The 19,868-nt window shown below is 37.5% G+C and overlaps 1 protein-coding gene across 1 annotated transcript; it reads left to right on the top strand.

Moving 5' to 3' along the window:
- The first annotated feature begins 8,359 nt into the window (after window positions 1-8,359).
- serf2b (small EDRK-rich factor 2b) lies at window positions 8,360-10,223 on the top strand. Its single transcript, XM_062442883.1, has 3 exons — window positions 8,360-8,496; window positions 9,285-9,393; window positions 9,806-10,223. The coding sequence occupies exons 1-3, from the start codon at window positions 8,490-8,492 to the stop codon at window positions 9,876-9,878; spliced, it is 189 nt and encodes a 62-aa protein (XP_062298867.1). The 5' UTR covers window positions 8,360-8,489; the 3' UTR covers window positions 9,879-10,223.
- The last annotated feature ends 9,645 nt before the right edge of the window (window positions 10,224-19,868 follow it).

Genomic DNA, 19,868 nt, shown 5'->3' on the forward strand with positions numbered 1-19,868 from the left:
GTCTCTGGGCGACTCTTGGGGAAAAGGCACTGTACATATTTGTTACACCTCAGACCAACAGTAATGGGCTTTACTGTACAGAACCGACCTGCTGTACTCGCTCGCTTCTGCTCCGGTCCCAGGAGTCTTGTCTGGAGATGGGTAAGGGGTTCCCATGTGTCCTGCCACTCGGCTAATTGAGGCCCGGTAAAGGCAAGTTGCCATGGAGGAGACTCCCACATCTGGGATGCTACTTTTAGTGTCACTCTTTTGGGAACACAATGTTAAGTTTGTGCTGAACATTTATATATGTTGTACATATAGAAGAACAGTATAACATTTCCATTTGCTTTGTAATTATTTTCTTTTACATTAGTCATATATTTAGGAATAGATTCAGAGAAATGCAATAAAGTAATAAATTATGACTTGTTCAAACCACCCTGTGGTGATCTGTCTCACCATAAGAACAAACACTGACTAAAAATATGGATTTATATACCATACAAGTTTTATTCAACCACTGTATATCAAAATCATATTGTGGTCCAGCTGGATGTGTATGTGCCGTAAACATTTGTTGTGAGACACACCAAGGAGCTCAGGGGAATCAGTAACATTTCATGGACACTGTGTGTTTTCGGTGAGTCGGCACTGCACGTCCAATAGATTTCACAGAGATGGAATAATTCTCTGTGCTTTACATGCAGAGTGTAGAGCTGTCACTCAGCTTGTCTGCAGATGCTGGAAACAACTGAGATGAGTCAGCCAGGAGACAGCCGTGAGCTCCGGCAGCTATCATTCAGATGTACAAGAAGTAGCATCATTGCACAGATGCTACAGAAGCAATGTTTATGTATTTCTTTTACATTTTTTATTCTAGGGTAATGTATTTTAGTGTTTTTTATTGAGAAGTTAAGGAAACCTTTAGCACTTTATCTTTGCCTATTGTCTGTGGTGTTTGTAAAATGTCTGTCATGATGGATGCCTGTCTTCTCCTACTGCAAACCACATCTACCTCACAGCAGGAGGTTGAAGAGAAAGACAGAGATGAAGACAGAGACAGCATGCATGGAAAATATCAGCAAATATATTGGCAAAAACCTGCAAAAAGAATCCACATTTTGGAAGTTATAACCCTTCAAAGGTTAAATGTGTTTCTTTTTAGTTCTGCTGTGATTATCCCACTTCCAAAATCAATTTGAATGTTGGACCAGTCAACCTTGTCATAGACACTTGGTATGATCCAGGACTCCATCCACTGTTATCTAGTCAACTCTGATATTCTGGATGTGCATTAGCTGAGAAATGACTGTTACCTTGGCAACCGTTCGAAAACACATAATCTGGACAATGTCATGATTTCATTTCATTATTGTAATGAGACCGGTCTTGACGTAAGCGCATTTGCTCAGCATATTGAAAACATGGGCAATGAAATCCATAAAACAGTATTATGGATTTATCTGCAGGCTCGGTTCTTTTTTTCCAACTTCTTTAAATGTGGTACAGATTCAAAAGACACCCAAGTAACTTTGAAGACTTGTTAACAACAGCCTGTTGCATTTAAAGCTCTGCTGCAGTGCACTCCTTCATTTTGTGCTCTTAAAAGCAGGTTACAAGTGACTTTAACCAGGATACAAACACAGCAGAGGATGGTGTGTACTTCTGGTGTAAATTTAGAAAAATGAAGCCATAATTTTCTCCTCGGATGACAGCTATTGTTCCTGGTGACAGAACATTCAATTAAGCGGTATCAGAGACATGTTTCACGTTTCACTGCACACAGCAATGTAGCTGAGGGAAGCCGATTCGTGAATCAGCTGATCAAATTAAATTTGCTGTTTTTTTTTTCTCCTGCTAATCTCACACTGTTCGCTTGGTGTCACAACCTCAGTAACAGCCATCAGGTCTGTGACATCACTGTTTCCACTGTGCTATCTCACATGTGCCAATGAATCAGTTTTATTTGTCCGCACCAATTTCAAATTTTGCTTTTTGTGGGAGTCTTTCTTGTATATTTCCTTTCCTGTGCACCTGACCTGACTTCAAGAAGTCCTTAAGTCAAGGAATTTTTCTCTGTGCTTTCAGAAAGCTACATCCACAGTCATGTCAGTGAAATTCAACCCAACCTAATCCCCACCCCTGCTGGATTGTGTTTAAGTGTTTCCACGGCACAGGGTCAGCCAGTGCAACATCTGCACTCCAGGAGAAATTACCTTGATGCTCACGTGTCTTCTTTAGTCCCCAACTAACTTTTGATTACCTAGACTAGTTTCCCTCAGGCAGCTAGGCCTCAGATAAAGAGGTGAAACAATGGTTCTGCCTAAATGGCCTCTAAAGCAGGTGAGACAGGAGTGAAAATACAAAAGATGAATTGAAGGTCTTTGTATCTGACTCAATCACCTCAAATCAAGTAAATCTGCTTCCTCCACCTTCCTTTTTAATCTGTGCCAGAAACAGGTGGACTATTTTTTTATTCTGAATTGCTAAAATTGTATTTTTAAAATTAATATTTCATTGTCAACTGGAGCATTTCAGTTATGTCTTAGCCAGTGTGCCAAAAAGTAAAAGAGGAAAGAAAGGCAAGAAAAAAAGAGCCTGAAAGTAGATCACACAATCAATCTGAGGCATCAGAGGGTTCATAGCATTTTTGCATAACTCTTTCCATCAACTGAAGAATTTCACCCATTTTAGCAGAGAAGTTGATAGGAAACCTTCACTACATGCCCTATTTCCCCCAACACATTAACCCATTTTAACGTTTCCACAATGTATTGTTTGAAGCTCTATGTTTAGTTCCGAGGAGGACAAAGGCAGGTGAAATGAATCACTGCATTGCATAATATTATTGTGTGGTGATACCCATGAGAGCTGAATATATAACTCTTTCCAAACTGGACTGAGAAATAAGTTTGTAAATCTTGTAAATTCAACTCCTGATCTCTTGATTACTGACAGAAGCTTAACATGAATGCCAAAAGCAAAACCTGACCGTATGCCTACAACTGAAGCATCTGTTGCATCTTTATGTGTAAAAATAAGTGTTTATGCACAACTATAAAGAAAAAAAAGTGATTTCCATTATATGAAGGACATCTGTGATTATTTTAACCTAAATTGAAATGTTTGACTCTCTGTTCTGGAGTCCTCTTTGGCTTGGCATTACACAACATATTTGTACTATTGAAATTAAATATGTGCAGCGATAACAATGGCTATTTTTTTATGACGGGAAGTTGAAACAAAATATATCAGCTCTGCCAACTAACTACTGTTCGCAGCCCACATTCCTCTAATCTAAAAAAGTCTGTTTAACTAATATATTTTGGGTTAAAAGTGACCTAGATTACATTTTATATCAACATGTCAGAGGAATGTTCACTTTTATTATTTTGCATCAGGAAAGCCATTGTGAGAACAAGTAAAAAAACATTCATTCAGAGCTTGGGGTTTAAAGGTTTTGGGTTTTTTGGTTTTTTTGGGGGGTAAATAATACTTTCAAAAAAGTAGCACACTGGCTCGTTAATGTCCCTCAACTAATGCAAAAAGTAATGCACCTCAAAACCAAACTTGGCAATAATAAACAACAATACATATTTGAAAACGTATGTATAATGTAAACTGAGTATGCAGTAGCCTATACCATTCCTTTTAAATGCTGTTGGGAAATAAGTTGCAACTGTCATAAAATGTGGGTTTTCAGAAGAGAGAGAGAGAGAGAGAGAGAGAGAGAGAGAGAGAGAGAGAGAGAGAGAGAGAGAGAGAGAGAGAGAGAGAGAGAGAGAGAGAGAGAGAACAAATGTACAGTAGCCTGCAATACAGCACAAACATAATAATTTCATAGGCTCATGTCAAAATTAGCTCCAGCAACTATAATGCGAGGGACATTAAGGCAATGCACAAGATGGGATCAGCAAGTCCCATCAATCATTGACGACAGCAGGCAGAACTCTGGCAGTGTGATGGATGACAGTGGTGAAATGAGACAGAAGAATGCACCATACGTCCAGCTTGTCATACTAACTTTGTGCTGCTACACATCAGTGCCTCCACCACTTCATGATTAGCGTTAGCAAAGAGTGCTCCAAACAGAGCAGCCTGTATGTATGAAGATGTTGCAATCAAATGTTGAAGGAGAAAGTGTCTGGTCTTCACATCACGTCATGACTGCATGATTTCATGAATCATCTATCACCTGTGTGGACTGAATTATTTAAAAAAAAAACTGCAGTACAAACATTCACTCACAAACCTAATACAGCAAATTCAGTTGCCTTTGTGTCAGTATTTCTTTATAATCATAGGCTATGTTTAAACACACTCACACACACACACACACACACACACACACACACACACACACACACACACACACACACACACACACACACACACACACACACACACACAGACAAACACACACACAAACACACACACACACACACACACACACACACACACACACACACACACACACACACACACACACACACACACACTTTGTGGGGCCAAACTGAACAACTTACTTGCACGTGATCATGAAAGGGTGTCTGTCACTGAGTAGTCAGCATGGAAATGTGCCAGGAGTAATGAGAGGGTAAGGACACTTACTGTTAATACAACGCATTTAGAAAAATCTGCCAGTTAAATATAGTGTGAGGTTAATGGAAAACCAAATTTTTCCTCCCCATCATCTCTCTTTGATTAAACTGGAGACGTGACATGACGAGCTGCAGAGCAGCACAAGAGCAGTCACACAAGGACAGCATTAACATTTAAGGGCTTTGTAAAGTACAAGCAGACAACATTGTCAAAATTACCAGGTGGTGATAATTGCACTGCGAGACAAAAACAGTTTGCTTAAAGCAGGATGCTGTCACTAAAAGCAGCTGTGGGGAAAACAAGTCAGGGGCAGACATCCTGGGCTGCCCTGTGTCGCCACCAGCCCAATAAACTGACCGCAGTGTTTGACATGCTGTTCTACACACTATTAAAGTCTTCACGCTCCAGCACGCAAGTGGCACTGAAAACACATTTTGGTTTATCCTCTGTAGGTTTAATTTTTTTCTTCTTGCGTTACAACTGTTTAATCATTAAGATAAAATCTCAGTATATCTAAAAGGACACAGTTCTCATAGGTCAATCCATAAACAGCCTCAAGCAGCATCTAGAAGTACATTTTTCCTTTGTGTCCAGGGCAGGAAAGTTTTACAATATGGTGGAGAATTACATTTCATGTGGAACAAACTACAATGGGTTTTTATATGGGCTTATGAAGGGCTGAATGTCTATCTCTTACATACACAGAAATAGATAAATTAGGCAAATATGCCACATCAAATTCATGAAAGTTTATAAATGATATATTAATACGTCATTATAATGGCCTGGCATTCATCAAATCATTTATTTTTATTAACTTTTTTGCATACTCATTAATCTTTTATGTTTTATTCTGTTATGTACTATTCATTCCTTAGTTCTAACCATATCTGATGGAACCACCTTGGACTAGGCTCTGGTGGCTGGTGTGGCTTGGGGGGCTTGGGGGACTGGACTGGTTTGGGGCAGGTTGGAGTCAGAGGACCTGAGCCACACTAAGCCCCTCTCCAAATAGAAAGCTGCTCCTCAGACCCAGTTGAATAGACCTGTCCTGTAGGGGTGTGGGCTGTTCTAAAGGGGATCTGTACCTCCTATGAAGCAGTTGAGAGCAAAGAAAGCAAGGAAAGAGCAAAGATGCCCTCCAAGAAGATTGTAGTGATGTTTTTTTTCCCACCCAAGTTAACACTGCTCTAGAAATAAATTAAAAACTATTATTCTCTGGCATGTCAGTGCAAACAGGAGGGGTTAAGCTCAAAAGGTCAATGAATATATTATGCTTCCTCTAATTCACACAGGTGAGTAGCTGGTTTAAAAATGTTGTAAAATGTGTAAAATATTACAATGGAAATGTGCATAAATTGTCCACATTAACAAACAAAATTAACAACAAATTAACTAATAAATATATTTGACTATAATCCTTCAAATATTAATAAATTGAGTGAATTTGCATCAGATTAGGATACATCTGCATGAAATCCACAGAGTGACACTATGTCTGATAGTGCTCAGCAGCAATGCTTTACTGCTATTTAAACTAAGTGCTGTCTGTCAGGTGCAAACATACTTCAACCATACAGAAAAGATCAATACAGAAAAAATAATTTCTAAATATGTGTTTAATGTATTCCAGCTGGTGACATATGACCACTTGTCACAAGGACATTTCTCAATGACTACTCACTATGTGTGTTGTAACATACACATCATTTTACCATCAATGATAAAAAGGGATCTAGCTTTATTACTTATAGATTTTTAGCACAGCACAGAACAGCCATCAAGAAATCACATGCAGAGAGGACTGCAGACCAGACCAGAACAAACATACAGTGTATAATTAAATTCAAAGAAGATCTTATTCTTGACCATATAGACTCGTGGCCGGACAATCACAGCAGTAGTTTGACGGCTCATTGTATTCAAACAGTAATTACATCCTTAAAATACAGTATTCCTCTTTCAGCAAGAAACCCAGTCCTGTCTATGCGCCTCCTCCAACTCACGTCCCTCTCTATGAATACATTTGAGTCTAACACAGTATGCAGACTGTCATCCTCTTGCCAAGCGTGAACCTATGTTTCCAGCTCCCATTAGATATGACGCAACAATTTTTTGAATGTTTCCCTAATCTGTATGATTTTTCTAAAAGATTAATATCTCATTGCTAACCAAATGTGTGTTACTTTATGAAATTTAGTTGCAGGCAATCACTTTCTCTTTAAAATGAAACAGATGTGCTCACTGAGAAAACACTCACACTTGGTTGACTGTGCCGTGACCTGAAGTGCACACTAAGGCACATGCAAGTGTAACTCAGGCACACTTGCAGAAGTAGGTTGTGTTATTCTGTATTTATAGCTGCAGTGTGTGGGTACAAGTTCAATTTTAGGCAGACATGACTCAGTCATTTAGCCTATTTAACAACCAGACAGTCAATAAAACCACCCCACCAAAACTGCAAGGAACTTCACAGGGCTTTTTATTGTACACTAGAAAGTGTAGTTCCATTTTTTATTTTAAGAGCTGTATAGGGACCCTAAAGGACACACTGTTATTAATGTAATCATTTTTCTGATGATCTGGTCTTATTATGTTATCGTTACTTATCTAATTTGTAAAAATGTACATAAAACTAAAACAATTCATTAACTGACAAAAAAAAAGTGTGTGGAAAGGTTTGTCTGATATAATACGTAACAATTGAACAAAGTTCATTGCAAGGAACAGTAGAATATTTAACATGTATTTTATACCTGTATTTGGATACTTTAAGTGATATGTAACCTTCAGTGTGAGGAATGGCAAGGTTGCTTACCTCAAATTAGCTTCACCACCACCATCTACTTTAGCATAGACTGCCCTCTGCTGGGTCCTTTGTAATAAGATTTTAAAAAGTCACTGCTAAATTGTGTTTGACGGTAGTAGGTGTCAGCAGAGTGAGTGAGTGTATTAAGACTCCTTAGGATTAAAACTCTTCATAATGTTAAGGTATCAAAAGTACAGTGCAGGTGGTTGGCACCATCTCCCATTGAGTTTCTCTGAGCTTACTTAAAGTACATTACAAATATTACTAAGATGTGTTCAAGGTACAGTGTATACCAGTGGTTATAAAACTTTTTTCATGTCAAGGACCCCTAAACTTACACAAATTAGACCACAGTTGCCCATTTGATTATTGTTTTTACTTTTAGATGTTTTTTTAACAGAAAGTGCATGAAATCCATGACCAAAACAGTCATGTATTCTGTCATTGTGCTACTTATGGATTCAAATATAGTGAAAATAAATGACTCCTCTTTTTGCTGGGGACCCCCCTGGACCCCACTTTGACAGGCAACACTATAGACATCTACAGAGGGCTAAGCAGTACAACCAACCTTAATGCAAATCAATTAAATTTGAAATGCATTTTACTGCGTACAGACGTGTGTAACTCTTCGTGTCATATACAAAGCCTTATAAGCCCAACTGCTATTACTGCCATTACCACTACAGTATGGAAATCCGTCTGAGTATTTTCCATAGTAGTAATATCAATATCATCATCAATCATCATCATCATCATCGTCATATTTAAATAATTAATTAGTTTTATTCTGGCTGTGATATTGCTACGCTTAGCTAACGCAAAGACTTCTGGATAGCTACATAGTTCCCGTCCTACTTATTTATATCATAAATCCATTGTAAAGCCATCGTAATGATTTACAGTATATAAAGCCTAATTGATGAGTTCCTACATAGCGCATGCGCAGTGTGGAGGGCACGGAATGTTCTCGTAGAGTCTCGCGCTCACTGAGCGACGCCACCAAAGCAGAAAAAGCAACTGGAGTGATTAAAGGGAGCCAGCGGCCCGTAGGCTGAGCCTATTTGGATTGCAGGAGAGAAGCATCGATTAAAAAATGACCAGTGGGTATCGACATATATTTCTACTGTAAGACAATATGTACCTTATTAGATCGCATGTAGTCTGTGCTCGTTGTTTCCCCCCCCCCAGTCTTTTAGCCTTGGCCACCTACCCCATCGACCTCGGCTCCGTCTATTTGCTGAAAAAGACGTAACGTTACATTTCGCGGAATTTCTGCAAATATTTTCGTCGTCTTTGGATCATATATTTCGCTTAGCACTAGTTTTGCCATCTTAGTGTGTTTAGACGGCTTAGACATGCTGTGTAAATTAATGATGGATGCGACCAACGTTGGATGATTGTCAACGTCGACTGGCTGGTGCCTTGTTTTCCTGTCCAGCTGTTAGTCCGAGCCTCGGCCTACTGGAAAGCAACAGATAACGGGGACATACACACGCAGGTGTTTGGTATGAATGCTGGTACAAGCAGACAGGAAATGTTTTTCTCTCTTCACATTTGGATCCTCCGTCGCTGCTTGTGTGCTCTGATTGGTGTTGTCCAGACATGTAGCAGCTCCAGAGCGCCTCTCTGCCACGTCGACTGCTTTCAAGACTTGCACCAATTTATTATGACCATTTTTACTTGCGTTTAAAATGATTGCACCGTGTGTAATTTCTGTATATTATAGACACTTTTGAATTACATCTGGTGTTTTTTTGGATTTTTTTTGTTACTTTGGGTTTTTTTGGCAGTGACTACTAATATAACTGATTTTAAGGGTATAGCCTACATACTCGTTGTTCATTCCTGTGCCATATTTTAAAGTTGGTGTTCTTTTCCTGATGTACAGGGGGAAACCAACGTGAGCTTGCACGCGCGAAGAATGCCAAAAAGCAGACTGACCATGGAAAAGGCAAGAGGGGTGATGATGGGCTGTCTGCAGCTGCCCGGAAGCAGAGGTAAGCACCAGTCTGCAGGAGATGAAAGAGCAATGTCTGAGGTGCCACTGGATCTTTACAGTATAACAACCAAAGCCAGGCGACGTAGCTTGAAACTCACCAATATATGGCTCTGTTGAACATTTAATTAATCTCTAATCATGCTTTGATTTGTTTTTGTTCTTAAATCCATGTTATGATACAGTATGTAGTACCTGATTTTACTTGTGCTTTAAAAAACCCACTTTTCAGTACCTTTGGGTTATAGCATGACATTTTGCTTGATATCTTTTTCAGTGAAATAATAAATGATATCATCACTGGGGGGACCTATTAAATGTGCTTAAAATGGTGTGCTTCACACAGATGTGTTATAGTTGGGTCTGTCCTAACAAAAATGTATTTTCTCTTCAAATGTCACTTTTTACCCAAGGGATGCTGAGATAATGAAACAGAAGCAGATGAAGGCGGATGAAGGACCGAAACCAAGCACAGCGCCCAAGTAAAGAATGAAGCCCCGAGATAAATTCAACTCAGCGTTTCCAGAACATCCCACGTTCAGCATTCTTCCTGATATTTATGAGAACGAATCTGTTATTTTTGTCTAGACTCGAGAATTTAGGATCCTACACTCTTACCTATGGCAAATGACGTTGCTTGTTGGAATTGTTACTTTACTCGGTGAAATTATGTCTCAACAAATTAGTAGTTGTCCCACATTGATGCTGCATGCGGAGGAGCATCAGTGGTGTAAGCAGCAGGAGAAAGATGAACAATTATTGACACGAAAGCGTTGTGTATTTTTGTACTAAAATGTCCCCTGCTGGTTTCAAATAAAGTGTATCTTTTTAGTTCATGCTTGCTTGAGTTATTCTGAATGTTAACATTGAATGCAGCAATCAACGAACACTGTTTAATTATGCAAGTTGGATCTCTCAGCGTCCCTTTTAATGATATCACATTCAGGTGCAGTTATTAGAGATAACACTGATGAATGAGGAATGATCTGGAAATAAACTACTACTAGCCATTTCTGATATTTGGGTAATTTGATTTCATGCCGTAATTCAGTTTTTCAAAAAAAAAGTTGAATAAAACCCAAACAAGTTATAACAATATATTTTTTAGCTGAATAATTGCAACGTTTAGCCTATATTTACATCTAGGCTTTTAAACCAGTTTAACCTTCCCTGCCCATAAAAAATCTAGTTCAACCTGTATGTATTTTCTGGGCAGGCAGCGTGGTTAATGATCCGTTGCATACGTGATGTTATACTAAAACAAATTTCATAGAGATACCACAGAACGAAAAAGATGGCCAATAAATACAAATGTCACAATCTGAATTTTAATTAATCTGTGAGAATCCAGATATTGGCAATCACTTGGAAAATAATAATGATGGCAAACAGTATTGTCATTGTATGTTCTCTTATTTTTTAGTGTTTGATGAATTATGGCTGTAACTATAAAGCAGTAATTCCACTGTTCATGGCCTTCTATCAGTGGGTATCAGGTTCTGCAGTGTTTGAATCCTTGAAAAATACAGTATAATGGGACAGTAGTCTATATAAATTCATATCAAACCTACACAGTTCACAAGAAGAAAAAATTCAGCCAGTTTCAGGGTGTGGATAGTGCTCACCCTTCACACTGAAAGGAACAACAGTGTCAGCCAATGAATCATCCAAAATAATACGTCACTCAACTAAGCAGGTAACATCTGTTTTTGTAAACTGCTGTTGTTTACTTAAGCGGATTTATGATCATTTTTGCTGCTTCAGATATTCTGAAACAAGTGGCACATGCGTATTTATATAAGAATTTGACAGCCTTACCAACCTGGATATATCTTAAAGTTATTAGTAGAGTAACTCTCTAAAGAAGTCCAATTTACCATAAATATCATAAAACATATCATCCTGCAGACAATTCGTGGTTACAAGAAGGATTCATCTGTTTTCTGTCTCTGCTGCATCTGTGTTTTGTAACACTGGAGTCTGCCAAATTTACTGTAATTAAACCAAATATGCCAGCAGACAGCAGAGTGATATTGTATAGAGATGACCACTAGGTGGAAGCAAACACCAGGCTATCTTTCTAAAAGAATGTATTTTTAGAGGTGAAAATTGGATTTGTGTTTGACTGATGTGGTTTTGTTTGTCTGTCATGGCTCAGTGTGAGATTTTAAGATGTTTTGAGTGCTATGAATCGACATTTTATTCATACTTTTGAAATGAAGCAAGCACTGCTATTGCTCAGTGTTAGTATTATGAGTGTCAGCCACCAGCATAAGCACCAAATTCAGATTGCAGATATTTTATAGTGTTCACTGAACCAATAAGCTTTGGCTCAGCCTATTTATAGTCAATAAGCTGTGTGTCTACTTGCCGAAATCCAGTGAGTTTGTGTCCTCGGTTCTCAGATTACAGGGCGTATAATTCAATCACCAGTTTAGCTTTTTTCCATCTCAGATAGCAGGAGTGCAGCTGAGGAGCTAAATAGTAATAGGAACAAATGCAGAATCAGCAGGCTGCTTAAATTTGAGTGGATTCAAACCTTATCTGCTATTATCCATGATACTCTTCTTTCAGCTTTGCTAGATCTCACTCAAATTCCAACATAAGGCCAAACAGACTGACTTGCCAGTGGGTCCTGGCATGTTTTCTTGAAGCAGACCAAGAGAGGAGCTGGGTGGTAGGCTAATGAGAAATGCAGAATGCAAAGGAAAGACATACTCAGCCAATCTAATTAAATTCATACAATAAGCCGCATCTCTTCCTGCTTTCTTTGCTGAATATGTTGAGATATGGGAGTAAAACGCATTGTTGTAGCAGGGCTTCATTTGTGCCATTTTCAATACTGAATAGACCAGTGTCAAAGTACAAATTGAGAAGAAGATGGACCACAATGTTCTGTAAATGATGATTGCATTTATATTTGTTGAATGTGATCTAAAATCCCCCACAGCAAAGATATGATTAGTAATTTCATTTAACCAAAGTAAAGCCTTAATAATCAGGAAATTCAGACTTCTTCAGCTGCTGCATGATATTATTGGTAAATTATGAATATACAGGTAAACAAAGATCTATATGTGTATCAGCTGTTCAGGTCTATCAAGAATGACCTTCCGGTGTTCTTAGGTGATTCAAAGAAAGAGAATATAGAAACAAATGAATGGTAAAACAGTGCTAGAAAAAGTCTGGGACTAATGGGACATACAGAATGATAATGGTAACTGATTAACATTGAATCTGAATATTTAGTGTACTGTATGTGTATCCACAACTTAGATGTTGCACTGATCAGCTCTCAATACACCTGATTAGTCTAGTTGTGATGTGATCTAGGTAGAGTGAAATGAAAATTTAAAAAAAAACAACTACATGTTTTTTCTGGTCAATTGGACTACGCTGTGAAATACCCAATAAAGTAAAAAAAATGTTAGCAAATATTGTAAGACTTGTCTTCTTGCCAGCTACATGCAACAATATTTTGCCTGGTACAGTGTTTCCCTTTAAAGAAAAATTATGTGATCATCGCATTAATGTTGTGGTTGATTAATACAGCCACAGGCAGGCACTCCTCCTGTTTCATTACACTGAGAGTGAAGGCAGCACAATATTTTGATAAAGCCTGTTTTCTGAGAATTAATTTTTTACACTGTAACACTGTTGCAGCTACTTAGATAATGACTGCACTGTGAATAACATAATAATTATGTTTTTTCCTGCTCTGCTTTGCTCTCTTTTAATGGTGTCGAACACACAGCTGCTTCGTATGATAAAAGCTCATTTTCCTGCTGTACGTATTTTTCTGAAGTAGCTAAATGTTTGAAACTTCAATTCAAAAATGTCTGCATCATTTCAAAAGTTACAAATGAAGTTCAATTTATATTTGTTGTTACAAATGAGTATAAACACATTGTTTTTATTGTGTTTTTAGCACAAATAGGAACCATAAAGTATAACAATTTAAAGTACCAGTGTGTAAGATTTAGTGATATTTAATGGTGAGGTTAAGAAAAATCTACAATGGTTGTGAAATTTGCAAAAAGCATGAAAGGCTCTCTTTACAGCCAGTGTTTGGTTTGTCCATTCTGGGCTACTGTACAAACATGGCGGTGCATCATGGCAGGCTCTGTGGAAGGGGACCCATTCCTTATGTACATTAGATATAGATGTAACAAATTATAAAGTAACAAAAACACGCTTTTCCACTATACAGTTCTAGCACTACTCGGCTCGACTAGACTCGGTGTGGTACCAGGAACGACCTTTTCAGTTACTATAGTACCTCAACGTAGGCGCGGTCGTCATAGCACGCAAAACTGCCGTGATTTGTTTTATACGTGACACAAACACATAAACAACGGAGGACATGAGGCGATGTTGCTGTATGTGGCTTTTTGTCACACACAAAGCAAGAAAATTGAGCTGAATGGCTGTAACGCGGTTGCTGGTATTTAAAAATGCCGGGTTTGATTCTTGTGTAGGACGACTCATGACTCTTCCAGTGAAGACTCTCTGACCAATCAGTGGCCGGCAGTCTGTTGACGTCACATTTTAGTATCGTCTCGGCTCACTTGGAACCTCGGCAAAGCAGGTACTAAAAAAGTACCAGGTACCAGGTACTATACCTAATGGAAACGCAATAAAAACCGAGTCGAGTCAAGTCGAGTAGTGCTAGAACTGTATAGTGGAAAAGCCCCATTATATTCTAGTCCGTTCCACTAGATGCCATTAAATTCTACACACTGGTCCTTTAAATTATATATTTATAGTAAGCAATATATGTCAAACAATTATACAATACACAGAGATTTTAACACAGAATTTAAAAAAAGTAAATAATACTAAAAATACATTATTGAATACATTAAAAATTAGAAAGTAAATTAATAAAAAGGAGTGTACGTCTACAACATTTAATGTGTCTATAGATAAATCTGCCTGTATTTGTTTCTATAAACAAGAGGAAATCACAAGAATAAATGTATATGATGTAATAATAATTTAATAAATAAACATAATATCTAAGAGTCAGTGTTGCATAAGTATAAGAGTCTCATGTTGCAGTGTACTAACACACTGCCCAACCATATGACACTAGACTGTACACAGACACTCTACAAATACTCAAGTAAATTCCTTTTTTAATTTGTAGTGTGCCTGCAAAATCTGTGTCTACTGCATTGAAAGCAGAAATTGAATTAGATAATAGAAAAAAGATAAACTGCTACATTTCAGGTTTTAGTTCAAATGGTCATCCATTCAAGAATCTTAACTACATGTGAATACCCAGGTTGAAAGAGATGAGATGATGTGTGACGTGGGAAGTTGTGTCTGGATTTTAAAGATCTCCAATTCCTCTCATTGACTGTGAAAAGTAAATCTGCCTTTCAATTTCACCATCAATGAACCGTTGCCATGAAATATGTAATATGTAAAAAAATGTAATCACAGCTGAAATGCAAACTGACTGTAATTGTTTTCAGGGCTCAGGCAAACAAAAGGCCCTCTTCACAGCGCAGTGATTTGTTATTAATGAATGGGAAATTACCGCCTTTGGTCATTATCAGATGGTCGGTGACAGCAGACGAGCTTCTGGTGTTGAAAGTAAATGGGATCTGTCACTGGCCATCAAAAGACAGTATATGTTGAGATTCAACAGGATCCAGAAAGAAACAGAAAGACATATGTTAGCAGAAAGTGAGAGGGAAAAAAATGAAAAAAGATGAGAATGAACATATATATATTTTTTGTTTTTATTAACTCTGGGTCATTTTGAGGAAAGATGTTAGAGTAGAGTCACAGTCAGCTATGGACATCCACTTGATGCTATCCGTGTGACCATCAGAGTCTTGACACACTCACAAGCAGTCTGGGAGGAAAGAGGCCTATTATTCCTGCTGACAGCTGATCTCTGTCTCAGCAGGGGTGCCAGGACATCAATAAGGTAGGATTTATTCACAGTACACTGTCTCCTCCGAGGAGAGGTTTTTTAATGTTTTTGTTCATGTTGAGGTCGGTTTTGGTTCCGAGGCTCAACAGGATACTTGCTGGGACCAGCTCTGGGATGTCTAGGAAGATACTCTTTCTCGTTAGTTTATTTGGCAAAATAATTTGTAATTACATCCTGATGCATGTACATAGTCAAGTAATCAGGTTTGAATTGCTACCTAGAGCCATCTTTGTGGATAGTTGTGATTTAACCATCATTAATAAGATGGACAGTTGTGAAAAATGCCTGGGTTACAAATATCAGCAGCTACCACAGAGCTCACCCTTTAAAATGGGATGGACAGATGGTCAGTGGATGTGAAGAGGGGAGTCTGTCATTTCTCATGTTGCAGAACAGATCTTTATGAGACCTAATTAAACCCTGGTATTTCATGGCCTTGTTTGCATCCACTCATATGTACCCACTTATATTTGATGTGATCTGCAAAACTTGGTTTTGCAGAGTATGAGTATGTGCTTCTGTTTTCCTTGTACTCTCACCTATGCACATACATTACACTCACATTATTCTTCAGAAATCCTAGTATTCTGCCAGTTAAGCAAAACCATATGCTGTGTTACTGATTGAAGTTAGTGTGAAGCTTGATCATACTGATCCTCTGATGTATGAGAAGTCAAAGACAACGACATGAGATGAGAGGTCAACATGGAGTCTTTTGTCTTAGCTGAAACTGATGATTACCCTGAAAAGCACATAGAAGCCACAAAGCAAAGGACAAAAATGTAACATCTAAATGGAAATAGCCTGTTATCTACAGGCAGCACTGGAGACAGCAATATCAATAAACAGAAGAGGATAGAGTATCCTCTAACAATGTGATGAATGTCTTCAGCACAAAAGCAAGAAACAAAGTCATTAGCAAACATATTGTAAGCAGAAAATGATCACTCTGAAGGTTGATGGTTAAAATGTTGCTTTGGTAAACATATTAAGAAAAGGAATTTAAAAGCTCTCATCAAGGCCCATTCTTACACATATTAGCTCAGGGAAATTGCTTTGTTAAACTTAAAATATATGAAGGATTATTCTGAAAAAACATGGATTGGATGCTGTCCTCTGTTTCATCTCCCACTTCTTCCTCTGTTGTCTTTTCTTCTCTTGTTGTTGACTGTGTGTTCGTGTACTAATGCTGTAATTTCAGACCCTAACATGCCCAGATGTCCGGAGACATTTCATGCTTCATTGTCACTTCACTTACTGGTACAGCCAGGCTAATAAACTGTTTTATCAATGGAATAAGGAGAGACTGTCAATCTAAACTGAGAAGAGAAAGGGTCGAAGTAAGGAACCATGTGGGACACCTAAAATAGTTTTTTACATAAGCCATCCTTCATAACCTAAACATGAGAATGAAGGTACAGTTTTACAATATTAGCCAAAAGGGATCTAAACATGCACATGATCAATAGAGCATTTTATTTGTACTATTATTTCTGATACAATTTGATTGGACTGAAATAATGTGTTGATTAGTTGTAATAAGGTTAATGATATCATTAGCTTACAGCTCATATCTGATTCTCAGTACATGATCATGTTTTTCATAGATTCCTAGTCTGTTTGTGAGCAGTGAAAATTTAGCTCTCTAGTATTTAATTTCCAATTTGAATTCTTTAATCATTTATTTAAACAGGTAGTCTCATTGAGAACTGGATCTTCTTTCCTTTGTGAGAAGTAGAAAATCAAAACAAACACTAAATGACAATAACCTGACATGATGTTGTATTCTTTCACAAAGCTGATGTTTACAAGAGTGCTGACCTCTGAAACTGTGTATCTATGATCAGTGTGCAGCTTTAAACCGTAGTTAAATTAACAATATTTTAAAAAAGCACATTAGGAGGAGGCTGTGATGTTGGAGGGAGCTGTGGCAGCGCACAGCGTTGTCATGAGCTATCTGCAAGGTAATTTTAAAATCTCTGCTTGCAATGGCCACACTGTGCACCTGCACAAATGGGATTGAAAGTTACAGATCAGCTGGTAGTCCAGCAGCTGACATGAGCCAGTGATGGAAAAATGTGAATGAAGCAGTTGATGCAATCATTCAGTGCTAAAAAAAAAAAGGAAATAGAATTAATTGCCAAATTATATGATTAATTGATTTTTTAAATTGATTTTTTCATGATACAACTGTTACTGCCCTTCGTTTATAATTTATTGGCTGTATATAAAATATTTGAGTGTATATAAATATTTATATATATTATATATTTATATATATTCTTTTACAATCAATATTTATTAATTTAAATGTTATACACTGCTACAAGGATGTACTTCCTTCCAGCCGCCATTAGATTATATAATGAATACTGCTGAATGTATTCAAAGCAGTGTTGTTCTATATCTTTTTCTAGTACTGGAAATGCCTGGTTGTATTTATTGTTTAACTATTGAGAAGCCTTTTTTTGTTTTTTTGTTTTACTGTTGTCTATTTATTGACTGCACTATTAAATGTTTGTTCTGTAACACATTAAACTTCCCCTTGGAGGTGAATGAAGTACTAATCTAAATACAAAATCCAGTGTGTTAAAGTAAGGTGTTAACATGCAATTGACAGATTAAATAAACCACTAAAAATGCCCATGATCATCCAGGTGACACATTCTAGACTTCATTATATTGCATTATAGTCCTGAAACTGATGTAGGTCTTGTGAAAATACTAACCAATATTTGTTTTAAAAAGCAAGTTTTCCTACCAAATTGACAGTTTAGTCCATATATAATTGGGAAAATGTTCTTTTTATACTGGCCTTGTTTTCACACCTACAATGCAAATTTGGTATTAAAGTGAATTTAAGTTAACCAGTTCCTTCTCCTTGCTCTCTCTGAAAGACAAAACAGCAATTTACAGCACAAAATGGACTCGCACATGCGTCTGTCAAAACATGTATTTTATTCATTTATCTTAAAAAATTAAAATAAAGTGCTTTTTATGTACAATATAATAAAAACAACAGTCACAATCTCAATGATACAAAAAATACAGTTCACAATGTTATTTGTACACAACAAAACAAGAAATCATGCAGGCAAGACCACATTTGTCTAATAGTTATTCAGTTAACTAAGCTTATGGTGTTTGGTATGCTGAGGCAAAGCTGTTGCTGTGTCTCATGGCTGAGCCGATATGGAGGATTTGGAGCTGCGCTTGCATCTTACTGCAGCACTACATCATGCAGCACAAATGATTAATTAGTTCTATTGTACCGTTTCTTTGTAGTATGACCATTTAAACTAAATGCTGAAAAGATGTTGCAATGGCTTGAGCCATTTTAGCAAAATGGACTGCTGTAATATCCTTGAAGATATTCTTCAAAACTTGATATAGTTGGCTACATTCATGTCCAGTACAGTATGTTGCATTACTGAGGAGCCACTCAAAATGAAGTCACCATGGTATTATTGTGTGCTTTTTAATGAAAAGCTCATCATTAATAAATATGCACAACTTTATAACATAGTATTTACCATTTGGCATTATTGAATATTAAGGTCAAGTGGTATTGTACATGAGATTATGAAGTAATATTATTGTTAAATATTGAACTCTTAAGGAAGGTGTTTCCTATGTGCACTTTACCACTTCCAACACAAGCAAAGACCGCAGAGTGGTACGAGATTTTGAGCAGCTCCCAGTTTTATTGTTTGCAGGCAAAGTTAATGGTGGCTCGGGTGAGTGTATAGATCTACTGTTGACCCGTGTTGTGTTGTGGAGTTAAGTGTGCCCACGGAGGGCTACAATCACGCCAGTCACCGCATTTCTGTTGGTAAGGTCACCGTTGGGTGGTGTGTACAATGTGGCACATGGCTAGAAGGCAGAGCAACTTGATATCTAAAAGGCATTTTGCAAACATGTTGTGAGGTTATCCATCGAGCATCTCAAAGCAGGATATTAATAAGCTCAAGAGAGATATGTTAGAGTTTAGAAATTCTTAACTCTCCACCAAGGACAGAATCTGATTTATCCTTGTTTCTGCAATAAGCAATGGACTTTGTTTGAAATACATCTGTTAGGAAATGTAACACTGGTTAATTTGGTCAGTCTCAGCATGTAAGTAAGCAAACAAAATTTGAGGAATAGGCTGACATTTTGGGAAATACTTTTAAGTTTTACTGCACAGACTGAGAGTGTTATTTATGTTTTTGTCTGTTTTTTTCTCTGAATAAAAATATTTCCCTGTCAAATTATTCCTTGAAAATATAACTGGATACCTCCCCTGCTTTGACATACTTGGTAAAAACCAGCGCAGTTGTTGAACTAACAGCATGGTGAGAAATGTGCAGTATTTTGTGCAAGAGGAGAAATGTATTCTGAATAGGCAGTAAAGCACGATTATGAAAAAAAGAAAATATATCAGCAGTGTTCACTCTCTAGTTTCAAGACTATCTCTACAACACATCTTGCACAAGGTCCCTTAAAAACACACAATATTAAGCACAGATACTGTATATACACAACGAAAA

This window comes from Scomber scombrus, chromosome 1 (genome assembly GCF_963691925.1).
Source record: "Scomber scombrus chromosome 1, fScoSco1.1, whole genome shotgun sequence".
NCBI classification, from domain to species: Eukaryota; Metazoa; Chordata; class Actinopteri; order Scombriformes; family Scombridae; genus Scomber; species Scomber scombrus.